This window comes from Ceratosolen solmsi, unplaced genomic scaffold (assembly GCF_000503995.2).
Source record: "Ceratosolen solmsi marchali unplaced genomic scaffold, CerSol_1.0 scaffold17, whole genome shotgun sequence".
NCBI classification, from domain to species: domain Eukaryota; kingdom Metazoa; phylum Arthropoda; class Insecta; order Hymenoptera; family Agaonidae; genus Ceratosolen; species Ceratosolen solmsi.
Window position 1 is genome coordinate 932,636 of NW_011948445.1, and position 26,184 is coordinate 958,819.

The 26,184-nt window shown below is 27.2% G+C and overlaps 2 protein-coding genes across 3 annotated transcripts in view; one reads left to right on the forward strand and one right to left on the reverse strand.

The window, feature by feature from the left end:
* Ent1 (Equilibrative nucleoside transporter 1) overlaps positions 1-17,072 on the forward strand; it is a 19,637-nt gene extending 2,565 nt beyond the window's left edge. The window contains exons 2-11 of the mRNA XM_011504479.1: positions 14,925-15,048; positions 15,150-15,231; positions 15,293-15,468; positions 15,546-15,640; positions 15,710-15,760; positions 15,824-16,056; positions 16,169-16,403; positions 16,470-16,555; positions 16,632-16,831; positions 16,901-17,072. Of these exons, the coding sequence (XP_011502781.1) occupies positions 14,925-15,048; positions 15,150-15,231; positions 15,293-15,468; positions 15,546-15,640; positions 15,710-15,760; positions 15,824-16,056; positions 16,169-16,403; positions 16,470-16,555; positions 16,632-16,831; positions 16,901-17,012 (1,394 nt within the window). The 3' untranslated portion in view covers positions 17,013-17,072. The remainder of the gene's footprint in view (positions 1-14,924; positions 15,049-15,149; positions 15,232-15,292; positions 15,469-15,545; positions 15,641-15,709; positions 15,761-15,823; positions 16,057-16,168; positions 16,404-16,469; positions 16,556-16,631; positions 16,832-16,900) is intronic.
* Positions 17,073-18,770: 1,698 nt separating this feature from the next.
* Eaat2 (Excitatory amino acid transporter 2) overlaps positions 18,771-26,184 on the reverse strand; it is a 25,207-nt gene continuing 17,793 nt past the window's right edge. For both annotated transcript variants that reach the window (XM_011504445.1, XM_011504444.1), the window contains 5 exons: positions 24,297-24,491; positions 22,687-22,821; positions 22,502-22,610; positions 20,857-20,990; positions 18,771-18,845 (listed from right to left, as the gene is read on the reverse strand). In XM_011504445.1, coding sequence (XP_011502747.1) covers positions 20,868-20,990; positions 22,502-22,610; positions 22,687-22,821; positions 24,297-24,491 — 562 coding nt within the window. In that variant the 3' untranslated portion in view covers positions 18,771-18,845; positions 20,857-20,867. The remainder of the gene's footprint in view (positions 18,846-20,856; positions 20,991-22,501; positions 22,611-22,686; positions 22,822-24,296; positions 24,492-26,184) is intronic.

The following is a 26,184-nucleotide window of genomic DNA, read 5'->3' on the forward strand; positions in this document are numbered from 1 at the left end:
TACGAATGAGCGTCGCCTCATGGCGCGTTGCGCTTAAATGTGCATGCGGCGTCTTCAGCGCCGGCAACAGTGTCGATGCGCGTCCCTTCCAGAAATTTTCCTTTGGCGTGAGAAAACGAAGCTTCTAGAAGTTTCGAAGGCGTCCCTTTTTTGTGAGTGCTGGCAGTAAATAATATTTCAAATCGTAAACTTGCTCGGACTTGCCGAGTTTTGTTTGTAAACATCTTTCTCGAGTGCCCGCCTCGGTCCGCACGTGCGGATCAGCCTAGGCGCACGTGGTGGCCAGCCTTGCTGCACGCGCGGTCAGTTTAGGCGCACATGCGGTACGCCGGACTGCGTAAATGACCTTTCTTTTGTTTGAAATTCATGGGACTGCTTCAATCCCGAACAATACATAAATAGCAAATTTTAGTATTAAACTTATAAAAATACGTTTTATGGAATTAGGTAATAATTACATGATTATAAGAGAAAGTTCATTTTTAAAAGATAAAAAGTAATAAAATCTCTGCATTAAAAAATCCTGTTCAGATTATTGTAAAATAAAAATAATTTCAAAACTAATAATAATACAAAGTATATATATATTTATACATAAATATTAATATTTATAATTCCTCTTCAATTATTCAATTGTATTTGTCTACTTCTTATTTCAACTTTTAGCTTATTCAATTATTCATGAAATAAGACCTCCAGAATTTTACATCAATACACTCCACTTGCAAAAAAGTGAAATAGATGATAAGAAATTTTCAAAGCAATAAATTAATAAATAAGATGTATTCATTATAAATATCTATACAATACAGTTTCAATATATCTTAAACATGTATTTGTAATGATACTTGAATATTAGCCTGTATACAATAATTTCTCTAAAAAATGTTTCTTAAAAAATATATGCTAATATTATTTGAATAAATTACTAGATCTTATTTATAAATACTCATTTAATTTTATATGGATGTATCAACGGAAATAAAAAATTTTTATAAGAAATATAGGTAATTAAAATAAAAGTAATAGTTATTCATCAAGCTCCTGTGTATTTTAAAATAATGTATTTTACTTGTTTCTATTTATTTAGTTAGTGTTAGGGATTCCGAGAATTTCCAAGCTTTCCGGTTCTCGTAATTCTATAAATCTTTTGATTCTCGGAATTATCAAAGCCTTCGGAATTTCTATTAGCACCTAGCAACACCTATCGCATCCATTGTTGCTAGTTCAAACTTGGCTGTCGCGTGTATATGTAAAACAAGCACGCTTTGAAAAAGCGCTCTCTCTTAGTGAGGCTGTCATGGAGGGAAGAGGTGTTGTTTTCCTGTACGTATTTATTAACTGTCAGTAAAAAGTATTGACACCATCTCCTTTTCAAAAAAATACTAGACTACAAGAAACATAGTATCGATTTTCTCCTTGCCACGGAGAGTATATAATCCATTGCTAATCCTTACAAGATCAACAACAGCATCGTTACCATCATTACGAAGCCTCTCGTGATATTGAACTATTCATTACAGGATCAGATCAAGGCAATTGAATCGCTGTGACTGAACATAGCATCGACACACTCTCCTAAAAGAAGTAAATTCATCTTATCAATAATGTAATTGTCACTAAATCATAATAAACCATTTAAAACGAAGTATGCACATACTATATATCTCTACAGCCCTCCCACTGTCTTTAAGTAACTGTTTAAGTTAGTCTTTAACTAACCATCCGCTAAGGCGGGCGGTAAATTTAGTGAACTATCGAACAGTTACATAATATAGACTAAATTTGATAATAGTACTTAAAACTGAAAAATTATTTTTAAATACTGTTTTGATTTATGTATAATAAGTAAACAAGTTTTAAACATGGCATTTTATTAAATAAAATAAGATATGTACATAAAAAAAAGAAATATACAATAATTTTTTTTAATTTTAAATTGGGACCGTCTATAATAAACTTTATATATATAGTTATAATAGATATCATTGAATTCGCAGCAACTTGATATTCGGTTTCAATATTATAGTTACAATAAATATATTAAACAAATTTTTAAGTCAAAGTAACAACCAATAGTATAAAATCTAATTTAATATAATAAGCATTACATAAATTGAAAGTGTAATGTTTAAAAATAAGACTATAATAGTAATAATATTAATAATAATAATAATAATAATAGTAATAATAATAATAATAATAATAATCCAATAATAGTATAGAATCATCACAAAAATATCAATCAGTATCAGTAATTTTCCAAAATAATTATATGTTGCTTAAATTATGACAATTTTTATTTTACTAGATTACTATTAATTGATGTTAGATTAGTTAATTCTAAACAAGGTTGTTATTCAAATTGTGATATTATCTAAAGTTTGATTATATTATCAACTACATATATTTCAATTTTATGCAACATTTTATTAAAAAATTAATCATTTAATAAAATTTTTAATGAAATATCATATAATGTGATGTATTTAAATTATTTTTATATCAAGTAAGTCATTTTTAATTATAAAGAAATTATAGATTATAAAAAAAAACAATGATCCATGTAACCTTGACTTATTTTTATTCCTCTTTCTCTCTCTCTCTCTCTCTGTGTGCTTTCTATTTTGATTGTCCTACCTATTCCGATAATTTATTTTTGAATAGTTGGATATATTAAAAAGAAATATATTGTAACATAATTATTGTACAATAGATTCTATAATTTTAAAATAATTAATTTAATTAATTAGTTAATGTATATAATATGAAATTAATATTTATTTTTATAATATAATAAGTTAAAATACGTAATAATATCCTGTCTTTTGATTTCTAAATTATAATTTTAAAGTTATAATTAAATTCAACTTTTTTATTCATCAAATTTCAATCATATGTTTATATTCATGTTTATAAATTGTTTGTATTATAAGAGAAAACAGATACAGGCATAATAAGAAATGGATTTGAAAAATACATTGGTTTACCTTATTTATACCTTTATTAATATGTATGTTTCAACTATATTTTATAAATGTATACAAGATCAACAAATTTGAAGAGAAATTATTTCAATATACAATAAAATTGTAATAGCAATTAAAGATTAAAAAAACTATTAAAGATAGTGAAATCCAAATATGTTTGAATCTATGAAACTGGGGAAGGTAAATTTTTATGTTATATTCAAAATGAAAACAATTAATATTAATTTATCTGTATCAATAATCATAAATGTTGATATATAATTATTGATATATAAATTATTCCATATAAATATATTTATATTTTATTTGTTTTTATGTATATTCAATATTTTATTAAAAAATCCTTAATAACATATATAGTTTATTTACTAAAAATATAAATATATAAAATTTTTATGTTTTATAAAATTATGATATATTCTAATATATAATATTATAGGATTTTGTTCGGAAAATAATCCCACAATTTGACTCGTCAGCCAAACGTGCAATAATTAACTTAGAACAAAAAACCCACTAGATGTTGTGTGGGGTTGCCGGGCAAGTAAAGGGTGAATGCACTGATTAATAATTAACACATGTCTTTATTATTTCTATTTATTTGAATTGATTTACAAAAGGGTGAATTACAGACGAACTTTATATTTCTTGATAATCTTGTGGTGTTGAAATATATTTACTATGAATGAAGCAGGTTATAATCTATTGAATATTATCGCTAAGAGGTTATCATGATTGTAGTGCTCTGATCGAACACTGGAATGCCATTGTGTTTATCTTAACACGTGTGTAGTTGCCTTTAAATATCGGTCGTAAGAGAGCCGAGATGGAGGTTATGCGAAGCTGTGCGCCATCTGTGGCTGGAACAACTTGCAGTTGGAGGGATTGCGAAGCCAATGTGGCGTTTATAGCTGGTCTTGTTCAAGAGTATGTCCGGGAAGCTTCCGTAGTTGGACTTTATCCGTCCGTCTTCTACATAAGCCGAGAAATCAAGAATGAGTACTAGCTGTAAGGACTTACTTGCAGTGTATCGTGATTTTCCAGTCTCTCTTCGATGGCTTGTTATTACGTTCCCTTGCAATGTTGCAACCCTTCAGTTCTTCCTTGTCTCCAAGTGAGACCACAAGTGGTCAGGTCCCACGCAATCCAGTCTTGATGAGATCAATTCAACTGTACACTAATTCACAATAGTGGAAAGAACTTATTATTAAAACTCAGCTAGCTAAACGACTCATCTCTCCGGTCCTCCTCCGTGAGAGTTGGTCGTGACTTATCCTTCACTGTAAGAAGTATTTGGAAAGAGTAAGTGAGGGTACATTACGTAGTCCCTTCTTAAAATGATTCACTGATCCCGCTCCACTTGGGATCCCTTCTTCCTTTATTAATTAACCAATCAGTGGTTGATCTTGGGTCGCACAATAGATTATGCACGCCTTCATTTCCACTTCCTTCCGGGCTCAGTTCCGAATTTGCTAATTGGGAAAGTGTCGGAAGGTGGCGAGCCTTTTCCATTGGTCACCTCTCTTTGGTTGCCTCATCCCTCTCTGGGACTTGGCTAGAAGAAGGGTCCGCTTGGGCGTGGTCAATTTTCCAATACGATCGACCAGATGTGGCATAGCCAAGAACAATGCAAGCATTGTCTTAAAGGCCGAGTGCGCACGTATGGTCATTGCATGTGTAGTACGTACGGGTTTTCGGTTGCAGTAAATATTTGTACTCAATGCTTCACGCATATCTGATATTCGTTCTGAATTTACTTTGGGGTTCTCCCGGCAGTAACCCATTAGGTTCTACTGCACTGGGAGTATGAGCACGTTCCGCTAGAGTTTTCCAGATGTTTTATGACACTAGTACAAATAATTATGAGCAGGAAAGTTTTGAAGTCTTAAATACAATTTTCATGACATTTCTTGTCAGATATTTTATTGCCTTACTAAACGGAGTCTTATTCTCAAACACACTACGAAATTATAATGGAAATCTGACTCCTGTTCAGGAAAATAAATTTTCAGATTACCATGATAGAAAAGACTTAATAGATAATATTGTATAATAGTATCATAACTTAATGTATAATATAATATAATTTTAATGTATTTATTTAGAAAAAGATCTAAATAGAAATGATAGAACTCATGCTTATTATATTGAAATAATTATCCTCATGAGTCAGAGTTATGATATTTTAATGACATATGTAATGTATAATTTAGATTTGGAATATGTACTAGGTATGGGTGATTTACTTAGTTCAATATTATACAATGTAGATAATGAAGTAGATGCATTTTGATGTTTTGTTGGTTTTATGGATAAAGTAGTAAATTTCTTTTTTTAAAGAATAGGAAAATTTACTTCGATATTATGTTTGTAACTGTCTAGAATTAGACTAAAAACCTCCCAGCTATATTAATAATAGCATCATGTTAATATAGTGAGGATTATCAGTGATTTAAGCCTTAGACCTAATTTACTCAGTGTCTGGGATCAGACTAAAAACCACCTTAGATGTTGGGTGGAGGATTGCTGGCAAGTGGAAGGGGATGGCGTATTTATTGAATCGTTAACACATAGCGTATCTTGGCATTTTTTCTCTTTATTTATTTACAAACTACACAAAAAATATGATTCTAAGATGGTATTGAGAATCTGTGAGATTTTCCGTTCCTTGCTGATCTTTACGTAGAGATAGCGTACACTGCAAGTCAACGTTGGAGGTTATAAAGATCCGGGTCCTCTTGGTGAAGTGCACTTGGCGGAAATTACTACACTGAGAATTGCAAGGGTGTAAATCCTTAACACTCCTTGTATAGTGCCAGGTATGACCTTTAATCCGGATTACAGTTCTGATTAGTAACGTCTTAGTGCTTGTATCCAGAGAACAGCCCTGAATGTAGCAATGTTTAATACAGAAATTTTAATGTCTTACCCACGTGTATAACGAGTGCGTAGGTGGGACGCTTCGTATTTAATAATTACTCTTGAAATGCAATCAGCACTCTTGACTGCTTAACTGTGGCACACTTAAATTAGTTATACATTATTTGGGTTTACTGTTAGCTTATGATCTTATTATTTCAGAATTTGGCTGAATTATGTATATGCATTTAGGAACAACTGATTGACTGAGTGATGGCAAAGTTTAGTGGCTATGTGAGTAATAACCGATAACTAAGTGATTCAGGGAAATACAGTGAGCCAGGAGCGTGGTGAGCTGCTCTTAAATATTCGCGTGGCAAGCTACTCTTAAAAATTCCCGTGGCAGTTTACAACGCTGGCAACAATGCTTGGGCTTGTTGCTAGTCCGAAAGTCTTGATGGCATCAGAGACTAAGCTCTAGCATATTCGAGAAGTAGAGAAGGACACAGTCTTGGCAGGTTCGAGAATTTCCAATCGACGTTGCTATGCGGAAATATTGCAGGACGCTAGAATTAAGGCATAGAATGTTCGAGACTTCGCAGAATCAATGTTTACAAAAATAAGCGCCCGAGAGCTTGTACTTTTCTCATTTTTAAATTCTTGCAAATTACTCTAATCTTGAACATAAACTTATTTTGTAATTATACAATTATGCATCATAAAATATAATATAAGTATCAATTATAAATATTTTATTTGCAAATTTAGAGTGTTAATTTTGAAATTGATCAGGTTAGTATGAAAGCAGTTTCGTCAACTCCAAGATATTTTACTTACCATAGAGCTGCAATTAGTTCAAAATTTTATTAAAAATAACTTGAGAAATATGTTTTTCTGTTTTCGATGGCCTTTAATATTATTTAAAAGAAAATTTACTACAAAGGATATTCCTCGATTTTTTTACTATTTTGTGCAGCCATTTTAGAAAGAGAAAAAGCAACACTTATTGAAAATCATTCTGACTTCACAGAAATGTTTAAGGTAACATTAAAAATGATATTATTACTTATAATATCATTATATACTTATATATATATATATATATATATATATATATATATATATAAATAATATTATATACTTTCAAAATTGTAATATTGAAATAAAATTGTTATATTTATAAAATACTAGTTTCTAAAAATCAATATATATGTGCTCGGAATTAGAACATTTTTCAAGAGCTTAGGCTCTCTGAAATGTATATACCCTCTTGCCACCGAATTCTATAAGCATTTGATTCCGAGAATTCTCGAATATTCTAAAGCTTTACTTTCGAACGTCCTACAATATTTATCTGGTCTCCGCATAGTAACATAGATTGGAATTCTCCTACTTTCTAAACCTTTGTTTTCCCAGAATTCTCGTAAGCTAGCGCTTAAAGAAGCTCAAAGTAAGCTGTCGCTTAGATATTTAAAGCAAGCACACCACGAGACGAAGTTTATAGTTATTCAGCCAGTAAACCAGTCAGTCATGCTAGTCATCCAGCAAGCTATTCACCACACACTCTCAAGGTAAGGCCAACATAGAAGGAAGACGCGTCAATTCTCCTGTGCTGCAAGATAATATCCCCTTTAAATCAAGAAAATGCCAGACTACAACCACAGTTCATCCATCCACACGGAGCATCTGAGATGGTGATATAAATCATTAACACAGAGCATTCGAGATCGTAAAACAAGTCATCCACACGGAGCATTCGGGATGGTGCACCATTCACCACAGAAAATATCAAGGCTACTGTATCTCTGTGTGTTACGGATTGAACAGTTGAAAGCGGAAGACAAAACTGGGAGAGGTATAAGCGCGCGAACATTTGTTTATAAACACTAGCCAACGAACTCGAGTAATGTTTCTACACCGAAAACCTGAATATAGGACTAGAATTTCGAAGAATTATAACAATGAAACTCACAAAAACTATGCTTATTGACGTCACGACACATACCGGCATAGTAACAGATACCGGGTCGTCACCGGCGCCCAAAAAATTACTAAGAGAATTTTTAAGAACTGCGCGTGCCAAGCACCAGTCAGTCTTTGTCGGTCCTTTGCCAGTCTTTATCTCAGCTCAGCGTAATAACGATTACGCAGTAACACAGCAGCTCACTATTCAGTCTTCAAGCTTCTTTCTACAGTCATCTCTCACTGCAGATACACACGTACGTAATTGCTCAAACCGTAAGCAATTTGACTATACAATAGTGAAGCACATTTCATAATCCGCTAATCAAACTTAACGAATAAAGCGATAGTGCTAACTTAATCAAGTGTGAAACTATAGAAGCATACTACATATATTAATAGATTACACCAACCCTAAGATAGCAGCAGCGGTCCCCGTTTGGAAAGCTTAGGTACAACAGCGGCAGTTCTTACGCACCGACACAAAGGTAGGAGCAACCCAGTCTCACTTAGGTAGCAGCGGTACAACAGCGGCGGCTCACACGTATACTACTACAGCGGCACTTCTCGGAAGGGAAGGAGTCACTCCACACATCATGGAGAGTACATACACTCCCGTCAGCACGTAACACTATTGAAGAAACTTTCTCTAATTATGCGCTCACACCTTCATTCACACACTTTGTGAATAATAACTATTTAATACATTATTATATTTAATAAAGGAAAGAAAGGAAACACTTCATGTATTGAATAATTACATTGCCTCTTCCACTTGCCAGCAACACCTCCACCCAACATCTAAGGTGGTTTTTAGTCTGATTCCAGACATTGAATAAATTAAGTCTAAGACTTAAATCACTGATAATCCTCACAATATTAACATGATGCTATTATTAATATAGCATTATCATACTTGTTACGGATTGCAGCAATTTTATGCGGTAAGCAAGTGGGAGAGGTAAAGCCTATGTTTAGTTAGAAAAACTCGCGCCGAGTCATAAACAATTCTGAGAACTCGAAAGGCCTCACTACGCAGAATAGTTCATAATTCCGAGAAGTATTAACACGTGACCCATACAAAGCTATGCCCTTTGACGTCACAAAAAATAGCGGCATAGTAAATGCCACCGATGCGCTATCGGCGCATCGAGTTGGTTCGAGAATATTTAAGGAGCGGCGCTTGACGCTCTCGCCCTCTTACTAGTTCAATCAAGCATTCATCAAGATCGGATCGTCGTCCTACAGATCGAACCCAGCTCAACGTAAGCCAAGTCAGTCTCGGCCACCCAACACTGCACAGAACAACTCCAGCCCAACGGAAGCTAAACTCACTAGGCCCACCAACGCTGTAGAAATCGACTACAGTCAACGGAAGCCAAGCTCACGGCCTACCAACGCTACTGCACGGATCGATCTCAACACACGTAAGTCACGCTATTACACACGTTCTTACGTCCCATCGATGCAACTGAGATCGACTCCACACACGTAAGCTATGCTATTACACACGTTCTTACGGATCACTAATACACGACTCCTATCAACCAAGTAAGCAGCAATACTAATAAGTGGTATACGGTACGAGGAATACTCCTACACGTCAAGCAGTGACGTGACACGGATTTCCTCTCTCCCACTAGACCGCTACAGCTCTTCTCGGCAGCGGCAAAGGCGGCACCATCGCTGCCCCTTATCTGCGCGAATCTCCCACTACCACTGCGAGTTCATAACTACGAGTAGGAGAATCACGCACCAAGCTACCAAGAATACACTTACAGGATTCTTGTCGCTCATATTAATCGAAGAAACTCTCATCTATTCACTGTATTATACATTCAATTAATATCCATAGGCCACTGACAATTAATTATATTTATTATATTCAATAAAGGGAAAGACACTACATTCAAAGGCAGTGTTGAATTATTGCATTGTCCCCTCCACTTGCCAGCAAGCCTCCATTCATTATCTCAAGGAGCCTTTTAGTCTGATCCCAGACAATACTAATGAGAGAGTGCATAATCAGTTGTTGATTCTTACAAGTCAACAACAACATCAAGGAATATCTCGTGTAGGTAAACTATTCACTACAGAATTAGTTCAAGCAATTAAATCATCGTGATTGAACATAGTACATATCTTTCCATCGCGTAAATCCAATACAATCCTTCCACTTCAGTCCTTCCCAAGCATCCGCTAGGGCGGGTGGCAAAATATTATAAGGCTATCGAACTTTGACAATTCGAGCGAGAATATCACAAATTTTCTAACAATATGTATATATATATATATATATATATATATATATATATTACATAGCATATAAATCACATGTCACAACACATAGATTTATCTCTGATATTTAATATCATAACAAGTATCTGATAATATAAGAGCTGTTTTAGAACTGAAACCATTAATTAAACCCCAAGGAATAAATGATCGCAAAGATGAAGGTTTAAGTAATTTAACATTTAAAAATAATATCTCTTTAACAATTGACATAGATAAAGGGTATCTTTGTCCAATGTACAGCATATTTAAATAATTTATTTTGCAAATAGTAATTATAACATTAAAATTTAAAACCTTAATAAAAAGTAAGCTTATTTGTAATTTGTTATTAAAAAAACATAAAATTTTTATTAAAGTCGATAAAGATATAATATTCAAACATTTTGTATTTTTATGTGCAAAAATTATAAATATAATATGTCTACTTTTATTCAATAAATTTATATACTTCTCTAAAAATTAAGTCATTATATTGTATTTATTGTAATTAATTATAAAATTAATATTATAATGGTATAGACTATGTGAAATGAACTTACTAATTACCATAAGTTAATTTTAATTGTAAGTTAATAATGTTTACAGATTTAGAATATTTTAATGCAAATACAACTACTTTAATATTGATTACAATAATAAAATGATAACTAAAATGGACTGTACAAAACATATTTATCAATTTACATCAAAATAAACTATTGTTTAATTTTCTATTTATTTTTATGAAGTTTTATTTACTTTTGAATTTCTTCTTGCTATTTAACTAGTTCATTAATTCCTAGAAAATTGAAGTCCATCATAGGCTGCACTCTATTTTTTTTATCATTTGTAAAAGATGCAATTATCAGATTTAGTGCAGGAATGATAAAGAACAAGAAAAATACAAGTACTTTTAGAATATAAAAAAATGTTCGTTGTTATTAGCTGTCCAAAAATAAGAGTCTTGATTTTCTTTTAATAAATTGTAAAATGAAATAATTTCATATTATCGCAAATGTACTTCAACCTTAGCTTCACTTTGGTTTTTATGCTTGAAACAGAGGTAACTTAGATTATCAATCATTTTTTCATTAATTCTTCATATATTACTTACATTAGCCTTACTACTATAATTGAATATTATGTAATTACACTTTTCGAGAATTAACTACATATATGTCTGTTCGAGAATGCGAGACCCCTTAATGCAATAAAACATCTGGCAAGTAACATCGTGAAATTTGTATTTAAGACTTCAAAACTTTCCTGCTCATAATTATTTAGCACTAGTGTCATAAAACATCTGGAAAACTCCAGTGAAACGTGCTCATGCTTCCAGTGCAGTAGAACTTAATGGATTTATTGCTGGGAGAACTCCAAAGTAGATTCAGAACGAATATCAGATATGCGTAAAGTATCGAGTACAAAATATTTCCTAAATTCACTGCAACCCAAAAACCCCGACTTGCAACAACCTGCAATGGACGTACGTGCACACTCGGTCTTTAAGACAATGCTTGCATTGTTCTTGGCTATGCCACATCTGGTCGATCGCATTGGAAAATCAACCACGCCCAAGCATCTAGCATGCATCTAGCCAAGTCCCAGAGAAGGGAGAGGCGACCAAGGAGAGGTAACCAATAGTAAAAGCTCCCCACTTTCCGACACTTTCCCGATTAGCATATTCGGGACTGAGCCCGGAAGGTAGTGGAAATGCAGGCGTGCATAATCTATTGTGCTGTCCAAGATCAACCTTTGATTGGTTAATTAAAAGCAGAAGGGGTTTCAAGTGGAACGGAACCAGTGAACCATTTAAGAAAGGACAATGTAATGTACCACTACTTATTCTATTCTAACACTTTACACACAATTGAAGAATAAGTCACGACTTACTCTCACGGGGGACGATCAGAGAGACAAGTCCTTCAGCTGAGTCTAATAGAAGTTCTTTCTGCGATTGTGAATTAGTATATAGTTGAAATTAATCTCATAAAGATCAGATTGCATAGGACCAGACCACTTGTAATCTCACTTGGATACAAGGAACGAACTTAAGAGCTGCAATTATTGAAAGGGACCTTCACATCAAGCCAACGAAGAGAGACTAGAAAATTCACGATACACTGCAAGTAAGTCCTTACTGTTAGTACTGATTCTTGATCTCTCGGCTTTACTTTGAAAACGGACGGCTAAAGGTCCGACTACTGAAGCTTCCCAGGCATACTCTAAAAAATAGGCCAGCTATAGACGCCACATAGTGGCTTTTCATTTCCTCCAAAGATCAGCGATTCGCGCCACATTGGTAGCGTTCATTCCGCAACGATCATCTATTGACACCACACATTGGCTTTTCATTTCTTCCAACGAACAGCAATTCGCGCCACACTGTAAGAGCACATCGCAACAACGATCAGATGTTGACGCCACAGATGGCGCAGAGCTTCTTATAACCTCTATCTTAGGCTCTTACACGACCCATTATTTAGAGGCAACTGCACACGTGTTGAGTTGAAACACAATAAGATTGTAGCGTTCGATCAGAGTACTACAGCAACTATAACCTCAAAAGTGATAATATTCAATAGATTATAACCTATTTCTTTTTACAATAAATCATAATCTCACCAGTTATATGCAAAGAATAAGAAATTGATCATCTTCTAGTTCTCCAATAAAAGGATATATCTCAACGCCACAAGAGTATTAAGAAATATAAAGGTCATTTGTAATTTCATCATGGTTAACGATTCCAACTTAGAAATAAAGTGAAATAAATGGAATAAACAGCAATAATAAAGATATGTGTTAATTATTGAATTGGTGCATTAACCCTTTACTTGCCCAGCAATCCCACACAACATCTAGTGGTTTTTTGTTCTAAGTTGATTTTGCACGTTTGGCTGACGAGTCAGATTTATGGAGTTATTTTTTGAACAAATATTAATATCAACATTGTAATTAGACAAATATTTTATATAATTAAGTAAATGTTTAAATCTCCTTTCTTTAAATCGATTAAAACAAAGAAAAAACTATAAAAAAAGTAATTATTTTTATAATGATTAGGAGGAAAATAATTTTTCCAACAATTTATGTTTTTATTATGCAATATTTTTTCTAAATATAATCATAACGCTGTAATGTACTCTGATCTTTTATTAGCCATTATTTTCATATTCATGTAACTAGTATTATAAGATGTATGTATAATGATAATACAGATTGCACGTGAAGGGTTAAAAAGTTTCAGTCACATATAAATTCAAAAAGATATTAATACTAGGCTTATTGTAATTATAATACAGTGGCTGGAATATATTTTCTTATAAATAGCAATATTTCTCATATTACATAAAAATTCAACTAATCAATAAAACTAATAAATATATTAAAATAGTCAAAACATAATTAAAAAGAATAATTAACATACAAATCTTAAATAGTAAATAAATTATTTGTTATTATTTATAAACAGAAAAAATTACTAATATTATGTATATATATATGTATATCATTGTACTTTTCATTATTACCATATTTATTTTATATTGGAATATTCTGTAAAATATGCTATTAAAATTGCACAAATTTATGAGTTAAGAATTTCAAACTTTCGTTGTGTATATATAGATAGATGCTTAAACGGATGTATAGAGGAGTTAATTTTATTGTTTTATTTCTCATTCATTGTTATACAATAGGTGTGCAATATAATATATATGCTTATTAATAATTTGTACACTTTTCGATCGATGCTATATGACAATAAATTAACTTCGTATATAATCTGTTACATCGTAGTATTCGCAACTTTTTTAACTAACACCTACAACCTCAGTAATATACTGTGATGTATATGAAAAAAATTATATTCATTTTCAATTTTGATTTAAAATATGGTTTAGCACTTGATTTTATGATATAAAATAAAAAATATAAACAAAAATATCTGCTCTTTTTGAAAATAATAATGATAGCATTCCATAAAAGATAATAAAAAATAGAAGATAAGGAAATTTACATTAACAAGCAAAACATTATTAATTTACGGTAAGTAATTTACATGATTACTGCTCAGCTCCTTATTATCAGTGTAATGAAAATCTAACCTTTAATCAATGATGCATACGCTTAATATACCACTTTTGAATAAGAAATAAATTTGTAATATTTTTAGCATTTTTGACATAGTATTAAACACTATATAATAGGACAAATATTGATAAGAAAATATTAGTTTTATATATCTATTTTGCAAGGTATTTTACAGTGAAATTTCAACAATAAAAACTTATTATTTTTATGAATTATTTATAAATAAACCATTTTATTTATAAAATAAATTAAAAATTTGCTTATAGGTATTTTGCTATTTAATAATTCAATTTCATATTAAACAAATGAAAAGTAATTGTTTTCAAACAATGAAATATTTTTATATAGATAAATTATATATAATTTTGTATTTGCAATATTAGTTTAATATTAATGATATAATATATTAATTTTAATATATACAATTTCATTATAATTTTACTTTGAATATGCATGATAATTTGACTTATAAAGTAAGTAAAACAAACAGTTAAAATTAAAAAAATTATCAAATTTAATTATGAAAATTAATTTGTTAATATGATTGTTTATATAAAATTACTTATTGATCATAAGTTTAAAGTATTATTTATATTAAAATGTTTTTTAATAATATTATTTTTAATAATATTGAAATAATACATTATTCAATGTTTTAAAATTTTAATATATAAAATATCATTTTTCAGAAGTTTACTTTTTATTCTTTTCTTAATAAAATGACTAATTATGTTAAAACAGAACCATTATTAAAAATAGAACAAGAAAATGATTCTGAAACTGCTATTCATACAGAACCAGATGATCTTGATATTGTTCACTCTATTGAAGAGTCATTTATTAGAAATGAGATCCCTTGTGATAGGTAAGCAATAATATTATAAATTATAATATTATTTTTATATTATAGTGAAATATTATAAATAAATTTATAAAAAATTAATTATTTATGTATAAATTTTCCAGATACAACATAGCATATATAATTTTTTATTTACTGGGAATAAGTACTTTAATACCCTGGAATTTCTTTATCACAGCAGATGATGTAAATATAATTATCAAAAAATATATTTTAAACATTATTTTCTTAATTTTTTTTTTTTTAGTATTGGATGTATAAATTTAGAGAAATTAAATCAAACAAATCTCAATGTATAGATTTTAATGGTATAGAGAATTCAAATAAAACAAATTTGCAAACAAGGTTTACATCTTATATTAGTATTTCAAGTGCAATTTCAAATACATTATTTTTGATAATTAACACATTTATTAGTAAAAAGTTAGTGAATAAAATGTGGACATGCCTATCAATTTATTTATTCTTATTTTATAAATAAAATTTTACTTAATTTATAGAATATCACTAAGTACAAGAATGATCGGATCTCAACTTATTATTATAATAATATTTATTGTTACTTCAAGTTTTGTGAGAATTAATACAGATAAATGTAAGTCTGGTATTTTTATGATTTGCTCATTTATTTACTTTTTTCTTATAGAAAATATTTATGTTTTAGATCAAAATATATTTTTTATTATTACACTGATAAGTGTAGTACTTGTAAATGGTTAGTGTCAAATTTGTTAATGTAAACACTTATAAAAAATTGTTTAATAATTTCATTTTTTAGCTGCCAGTGCAGTTTTTAGTGGAAGTTTATTAGGTATAATAGGACAATTTTCTGCAAAATATATAACAGCTATGTCTGCTGGGCAGGCATTAGGAGGAATTTTTACAGCTTTAACAGAAATATTATCATTATGGATTGGTGCTATACCTGAAGTTTCAGGATTATTATACTTCATAATAGGTGATATAATATTGTTGATATCACTAATTGTATATATAATATTAGAAAAAGCAGTGAGTATGATTAAAATATATTATAGGTTCATTTGAAATACTTTTTAGTAATATTATTAACTAAAATAAATATTAAAATTTTAAACAATTAATAATTATTTGTACTTATTAGGCATTCTTCAAATATCATGTATCAATTAAAATTGAACATTTAAGCAGTCTTGAAGTTAATATTGATGATGAAATTAGTTTTTCTTGTGAACAAATTTCATATTCTCAAATTTTGAAAAAAATATGGCAGTATGGATTCAGTCTCTTCTTAATATTTTTTATAACAATGACAGTCTATCCTTCTATTACTGTCTTAATAGAAAGTGAAAGAAAAGGATATGGGCATGTTTGGAACGGTTAATTTATTTACCTTGTAAGTGTAAAGTAATTATTTTTAAACATTAATGATGTTTTAATTCCAGATATTTATTTTGTACCAGTTGTTACATATTTAATATTTAGTTGTGGAGACTACATAGGAAGAATTTTATCCGGAGTTTTTATTTGGGTAACTATAAAATATAGTATTATAGTTTTCCATTAATGTATCTTGATATAAATAAATTATAAATCAATATTTTCAGCCAAGAAATAAACCATGGTTAGTGATATTATTAAGTATTTCAAGAGGAGTTTTTGTACCTGCATTTTTATATTGCAATGCTCAACCACGTCGTTATTTACCTGTATATATTCATGATGATGGGTTTTATATTTTACTAATGATTTTATTTGCATTAAGCAATGGATATCTTTGTAATATTGTATTTATGCTTATACCTTTGTAAGTAATATCAATTACCTATTAAGTAGTTTTTAATAATGTTAAATTGTTTATATTGTATTTGTTTAGAATTGTTAATTCAAAAGAAAAAGAAATAGCATCTGCTATGTTGGGTTCGTTTTTAGGAATTGGACTTTCCATAGGGTCATCTATAAGTTTACTTATGATTAAAAGCTTATAGAAAGATTTCTACAATTAACTGTAATTTTAATTTGTTTAAAAACTGTATATTAAAAATATTTCCAAGTATTTATATTATTATAAATGGATATTAAATTTCATAAGTAATCAGTTAGTAGACTTATAATTGAATCACAATTCTTTAAATATTTTATTTAATTTATAGATATGAATCTTTGTACAATAATAGTTTATACATGTCTTCTAAATATTTACATTTATTTTTGCAACATTATTCATAGAATTTGAGAGGATACATACATAATTTATGTGTGAAGGTAAAGTTTACTGAAAGATAATGCTCCTGAACATGGAAAAGTATATCAAATCGTTATATCAAATGGGAAAGATGTGTGATAACATTGAAAGTTAATAATCTATATCAAATAATCTACAATGTTTTGAAAAACAGGAGAATTATACTGAAAGCCATTATACAACAGAGAGTATAGAAGTGAAAATTTTTATTTAAAATTTTTATTAAATATCTTCTAAATAAAATATAAATAATGGTTATGTATAACTTAATTGTAATTAAAACTATTGGTTTTTCACTAATGTATTTAAATCACTTCATAAGTTACTTTAATACATAAAATTATACAAATTATTGATAGAATAAATCTGTTGTACATTTGCTTATGAATTTATTAATTTTAAATTAATAAATCATTTGTTAGTAAATGTATGAAAAAATTTATGTATTATTTGTTTTTCGTAAATTTTCAATTAAAATTTTGTTGGTATTATATGATCTATAATAATTTTTCAAAATTTTATAAAAATAAATCAATTATAAGTTTTCCTAATAAAATCTTAGATTATCTCCTTTAAATATAATTTTTTTTAACAATAAGGAAATCTTTTAGAAAATGATTATTTAATAATATGCTTTATTAATTTCAAATAAAATATGTGCACTTTTCATATATTTACAAAAATAATAATAAACGCATGTAGATAATAAATATATTACATATTTAAACACTCTAAAAATAAAATTATAAGTGTTAAAATCAGTTTCATTACAAAAAGAGTTGAAATAGGTTATCATTAATGTGATAATGATATACTTGTAAGCTAAAATTTTCAAACATATTTAAATATCATATATCATATATCAAATATCAAACATATATCAAATATGATATTTAAATATCAAATAATCGATGCATAGAAATAAGGCACCAAATATTATGGTGCTATTCCGTATAGTGCGCATACTACTTCAAACTGTTTTTTTTTAATTATTTAAATGTATTGACATTGAGAACAATTATGATTTATAATGGCAAATTTCTTAAAAATATTGAAAAGTAATAAAGCTTAACTTAATAGAATGATCCTGCCTTTCTAATATTTTGAAGATTTTGATGAATATTAAGTATATTTGATTACTCGAATTCTATTTTTATTTAAAAAAAACTTAATATTTATAGCTTTATTGTCTCCTAAATAAATATATCTTATACAATTCACTATAGACTCTAATTTAAATACAGAAAGTTAATTAAAATTTCGTTTTAATTTAGTTAAGAATAATATATTTTTAAAAGGTACATTTTTATATTTCTTACAAATTTAATTTAAGAAGCATTTATAATATATAGTAAAAAAAATTTTTTTAAATAAAAATGTTTCCATTAAAAATAATACCTGCATTTATTAAAAATATATTTTTAATTTTCAAGATAATCTGTATTTCTGATTATATTTTGAATAAAATTTGTGTAGAATTTCATAAATTCAACATCTTTGATGAATAAACTTCACATCAATAATTTTTATTATTTTTTAAACAATTTCTTCAATCTCCTTTTCATCCATGATTGTGCTGCAATAAAAAATATGATTTGATATATTTAAAAAATAATTAATATAAATGAATAAAAATAAAAATAATTAGATAGATTAAGGTAATAAATAAAATTTGTCTAATATGGTATTTCAGTAATAAAAGTTACTTTTAAATTATTTATACTTTCTATTAAAATTTTAATTTAATAATTTAGCATTGTAATTTTTACAATTTTTATTTTATAGTTTGAATAATTTGAGTTTAATTGAATAATAGTTTTAGTTTATCATTTTTCAAATTGATTTTGAATAAAGTAGAGAAAATTAGATTTATAGGTCTATTTATACGCTATTTTCGTTGATATCTGGTTTCATATAACGTGGATCTGTATCATAATTAAACTTTTTAAATGAATTGAAAATAGCATTCCAATTCATCAGACTATAATTGGTGATTTAATAACACTTCAATTTATTAAGCATAACTTAGATATATTGCGTTATCAAATCTGTTAGCATACAATTTTTCATTCTTTCTTGTTTCCAACATCTTATAAAACTTAAATATTGGAATTCTGTTCGCTTCCTCGAGATAGTTTCACTTTATTGTCATGTACAATATTTTTACTATTATTTAGTGTATAGTGTTTTTTTTAATATTCATTTATTGATTTGGATAAATAGCATCTTGTTTAATTATTTTGTTGCCCTTGCAAAATGTATTTGTTACATAAAACATACTTTTTATTATTCTTATATCAAATATATTAATTTGATTTTAATGTTAAGTTGAGTTTATATGTACATAATTTATATATTTTCTGCATGTATTTTATGTGAATTTTATAATAACAAACTGAAACATAAATTGTAAAAAGAAATTATACAATTTTTAGTTATAAAATTTTTTACACATACATATGTATAAATATATATATATATATATATATATATGTATATATAGTGGGAAAATGTAATAAAAATGAACACGTTTGAGTTGATGAAATAAAGATTTGATCAAATAAAATCTATATAACTAGATTTTTAAATTCAAATCAATGTATTTGTAATTAAATATACTTTAAAATATATTTATAAGTAAAAACTTCAGAAAATCAATAACTACATAAATTTTATTATTTTTAAAAATATTTATTTAACTATTCAAGTCAAATATATTTAGCTAGTCTCGTTAACGTGTGTTTAATGTGATGATTTATTTTTTTTAATTTTTTTTTTTTTTTAAATCACATTTGTGTGTAATCATTAATGTGTAATCTTGAAACCATATGAAAAAATATATAGATGGTATATTAATTAATATTAGTCTAATTTATTTAATACATTTTTATTAATTTTCTTATTGAAAAATACGGTGTTTAAAAATATTCATCTCTATTCCATTTATTAATTTATTGCTAACGAAATATTTAACTGAAACCAACCGATCGATTTTTTATTCTCTACATAATAGAAATATTTTTAATAATTATAAATATTAAAAAAAAAAAATAATAACATAATTTGTGAAAATAATTCTGAATTGTATTCGTTGTTAATTTACTTGATTTACTAAATTGTTACTACTTAGAATCATGTAAATAAAAACTGAATGTAGATTTATATAAAAAATACACGCTTAAAAATAAGTATACTATATTTATTTAAGATGATACACTGAGCAAAAATAGACTAAATACTATTAAATACTGTTTATGACATGACGAATTTGAAACAAGTAAAATTATTTTTAATTTTTGAAATTTGAAATTATTTGAAAAGAAAATTATTTTCTACTTCGACCCACAATAAATTAATTTCTCTTATGTTACGAATCAATCATAAAAGAAAAAATTTGACAGACTTTACATGTAATTCTATTTAATTTACTCTCAAATTTTTAATACACTCTTTATAAAGTATTAATTTTGTAATATTAGAAGAATGTAATAAAAGCTATTTTTTGTGAAAAATTTGAATTGCATTGAATATATCAATACATGCACATATAACTCATTAAAAAAAAACATATTTATGCCTAGCCCTACCAATAGTTTGTTTACTTGGTGATGTCGGCAACATTTGTTTCGTCTTCCATTTCAACGATGATTGTATCTGGGTCAGGTACTCTGTTTGCGGATAGACGACCATTTGCAATAGTAGGAAGAATAGTTTGTACAGACTGTAAATATTAAATAATTATTTAAAAGAATTAAATTAATTAATTACATATCTAATTTTTGTACTCGTTTATATTTTTATATAAATGTTTATTGCATTTTTTATTTTTTAATATTTATTTTTCTATAGAAAATAAAGAAAATTTAATAAAGGTATTTTTATTATTTGACTCATATGAAAATAATGAAAACAATTTTAAATAGACAGTAATTAAATAGCTTCTTATTGTAGCATAATCGGATATTTCTTCGTGTACATTTTATTAAATTGTGTTATAAAAATAGAATATAATATTCGAAACAGAATTAATTAAAATAATCATGATAAATATTACATATTTTTATAATTATTTTCTTTTTCAACCATTATTAAAATTTATAATAGTATTATTATTTTAAGAAATTTAGATAAAATAATTTATAAATATTTTGCAACGTATAAAATCAATTGGAAATACAAAATCGAGAATATATTTAGTTTTTGTAAAATTACGTTATTATTAAAATAATTATGATAATATATCTATTATGAAATTATTTACATTTATATAATATTTTATATAACATTTTTAAGCAGATGCAAATTCAGTGTTTTATGTTAGTAACTAGACATAAATTCGAAGATTTGATCTCTATTATAATCTATATAGTATTATCTGACAGTTTGATTGTACAAAAAATTCAAATAACGAAAGTCATATATTTATATATGTGTTATACGTTCTTGAGAGTTAATATTTGCAATGCTTGTTTAAGGGTTTATTAAATTATAAATATGACTAAAGATTAGTTTGCAAAATTATTGCTTAAACTGTAGGCATATATGATTTTAATTGTGTAATGATCGTTCTCTATTATGTGTAATTTACATTTTGATGATTTAGGGTTGAACATATAGTTTTTTCAAAAATTTATTGTAATTATCTGTCACACTTTCACAATTCTTTTTAGTAAATTATTTTAAATGTTTTATAAAACTTATGCTTCTAAAACCTGTAAAAATGATTTGTATTTTTTCTTTTTATGTTTCTTTATAAAATTATATTCATTAAATATAAATTGCATTTTAAGTTCTAATTGTAAATCAAAATATTATTGTAATAAAATTATTTTTAATTACTTTATGTGTTTGTTATATAAGAAATGTGAATATAATAAATTAAAATTAGTTATTTTTTCAGTAAATGTTGCTTTGTTCTTTGATATTTACATTTCTTTTTTTTGTTAAATAATTGTTAGATAATTAGATAATAGTAATAAATTTAAATTAAATTATTTTTTGGTGCTCTTTTTTCTTTTTTTGGAAAAAAAGAACTTTATAGAAATTATATTTTTTTTTATAAAAAATATTTTTTATCTATATTATGATTAATTTTTTCAGTAGAATTAAAAATAAAATTTTTTATATTCTCAAAGATTTAATTCAATTTCATAATGTAATAGTTATAAAGTCTAGCATTTTTCAGTATAAAATAATTATAAACCTAAAATAAAAAAAATGTTAAATTCTTACTTGAAATCCTGCTGCATCTAAAGCCATTAATTCTTTTTTTGATAAATGCTCAACAATAGCTGCAGCATAACAATCACCCAGCATATTATTCGTTGTTCTTATACGATCACTAAATAGGAATAAGTAACTTGAATATTTTTTTACATTTTAATTAAAATTACATTAATTATTAAAAGAATACTTACACAAACCAATCGATTGCAAATAACAATGAAACATCTTGTGCTGGTGCATTAATAGCACTTAAAACAACCAAAAGTAAAACAAGAGCTGCACTTGGTACAGATGCTGATGATACTGATGCTGCAGTTGAGGTAAGTCTGTAAAGAATTAACAATAATTTTGTAAAATTAAATTGATTTATAATTTAAAATTATTAGAATAAATCTTTTAAAAACAAATACATTTTATATTATAAAATTGAAGCTAATTTTACTAAGCGATTTAAATAAAAAATTATAATTTTACTTTATTAAAAAAGAATGCCAAGAAAAGAGCATTAAGTCTTGCACTTATTTTATTATAAATAATGATATCGATATTAAATATTTGTTAAGTTTGAAAAAAAAATCAATTTAGAAGTTTTTAACATAAATATAGTTTTAGTCGTTTCATTATTAACACACTTATTACATTGTAATGTTTGAAAATAAAAAAAATTTTAATTTGAAACGTTATGAAAACAAATTAGAACAAATATGCGAAAATTTAATTTGAATTGAATAATCAAATTTGATGTACTTCAAATATCTAAATCTTATATATCGTAGAGTATATCAATGATAATCATTTTTAATATTTTAATAACATTTCATATTTTTATTTATTATATATATATATATTTATTTTAGGAATATTTCAATTTTTATAGAAATTAAATGAATAATACAAATAAACACAAATAAACAACATTTAATAATATTATATAATAAAAAATAATTTTTGACGAATTCCTAATTTGAACTAATACAGATAAATATAGGTAACTTAGCTAAATTCTTCATACATGTATTTTTATAATATATTGTTTTCAATTAGTTAGCATGTTTTTCATCAAAACGAAAAATATTCATACAACATTTCATCGAAATTTATGTTATATAATATTTATACAATATAAATTATTTAATCAATATACTGTATATACATAAGATGGGTTTATAAATATATATAATTATTAATAAATATAAAATAGTATAAAAACAAAAGTTCGAATGGTCTCAGATTATTTTAAACTTTTATTGGAAGTTATATTCAAAAATCTATGTAATAATGTATTATTAATTTTTTTCAGACAAACATATACAAAATATTTAAAATAACTATTTTTTATTCATTTTATTAATGTTTTCAATATATTCTATATATTTTACAGATTAATAAAATTAAAATGGATTTTTCTTCTTTGAAAAATTGAATGCATTTTATATTTTTATTTATTCAATATGCATACATTACTATTTCGTTTTAATTTATAATTCAATTTAGGATATGAAAATATTAAATAACATGCAATAAAATTATATGATTAAAATTAACGGCTTTACATAACTTTAGAAATAAATGAAATATTATAGTAATTTAAAAATATATATAAATAAATAAACTTAAATTACAACTTCTTTGTAAATTGAGAAATTGTAAAATCACTAGTAAATCTATTTATATAATTTAATTTAAAATAATATATTATATTATAAAATGTATTTAATTATGAAATTTATATTTGTAGGATAGCTATTGTATAATCATAATTATTATTATTTCATTCAAATAGTTATGATTTAATACTTACATGACAGTTATAATCTCTCCGAATTCTAATAAGATATCATTCATTTGAGCAATAAAAATACTGGCAACTGCAACAAATAAGGCAGTACCATCCATATTGATATTACAACCAATAGGTAACACAAATCTTGTAACTCGAGGATCGACTCGAAGATTTTCTGTCATTAAACGGAAGGTTACTGGAAGTGCAGCGGCCCTATAAAGAGTCTTAATAAATCAATATTTTATTGCATTGTTTTCAGATTTAGTTAATTTTTAATAAGGAAATTATGGTCATGAATAAAGAAAGATTTATAGATTAGTTTGCAATTATTTATTTCTATCGAAAATCAATGCATTAATCGGTATGTTTATTACCTGCTGGAATTAATACTTTGATAATAAAAAGATATATATTTGAGAAAAATAATAAAGCATTTATAAATGTAAACCTTTAATATAATAAATACTATACTATATATATACTATATATATATATATATATATATATACACAAAAAGTTTACTTTTATATTTTGCTAAAGTTGACTTAAAAAATTGTATCAGTTTCTTTAGCAATCGGTTTGGCTCTCTTCCTTATTTGTTTTTACATTTATCTCTAAATATATTATTTAATCTTGCCAGCACCATATCGATTTACACTAAAATTTACGTAAAATCATAATTACAAATTATTCATATAATTGCATGCTATCTATTCAAATCTATGAAATTTGATGATAAGTTGAAATTGTGTTGAAATTAGAATCCAACCGCTTTTATTTTAATTATTTCGATGAATTTAATAAAATTCCATAATAAATTATAAAAATACATATTGAAAACTAAAAGGTTTTATGCATCATATGTATCAATATGTAAATATCAAACTTTTTTAATATATTGAATTGATTAGAATTTAATTGGAAGCAATATTGGATATTAAAAGAAAACTAAATAATGACCATTTTTTATATATCTCTCTATAATAAATATTGTTTGAAAAACAAAATGTGAAAACCGTAATTCGATCAAAATTAATTTCTTCCTAATTAATGTACATAACAACCAACTTAATATGCATTTAATATGCATATTATGTTTATATTTATTTATTAAATTATATTTAATATTATATTTGCAATATTTTATATTTATAACGGATGTATTTGACAATTATATTGTTTATGGCTTCATCATCAGTAGCGTAACAAATCAGGCATGTTCGGGATTGATGCAGTCCCATGAATTTCAAACAAAAGAAAGGTCATACGCGCAGTCCGGCGTACCGCATGTGCGCCTAGACTGACCGCGCGTGCAGCAAGGCTGACCATCGCGTGCACCTAGACTGATCCGCACGTGCGGACCGAGGCGGGTACTCGAGCAAAATGTTTACAAACAAAACTCGGCAAGTTCGAGCAAGTTTACGATCTAAAATATAATTTACTGCCAGCCCTCACAAAAAAGGACGCATACGAAACTTCTAGAAGCTTCGTTTTCTCACGCCAAAAGAAATTGTCTGGAAGGGACGCGCATCGACACTGTTGCCGGCGCTGCAGACGCCGCATGCACATTTAAACGCAACGCGCCATGAGGCAACGCTCATTCGTAAAATCACTTCGCTCTCACTCAAGCGTAACTGTCGGTCAGTGCATAGTATACTGTGAAGACGCCGCGTGGCCATATTTTTGACAGCATAGTTAAGAGTACCCGCGTACAGAGAAAAGGTAATCGGCAGTTTTAATTAGTGATTACAGTAAAGCCAATGGAATAGTAATCAAGGGGGACATTAACTACACAGCATCTAATACACCCAGTCTGCAGTTCACCAGGTACACCTTTAGATTAATAAAATAAACAAGTCACATCTCGCGCTATAGTCGATCGGGCACACTTACGCTCTCTCGAACT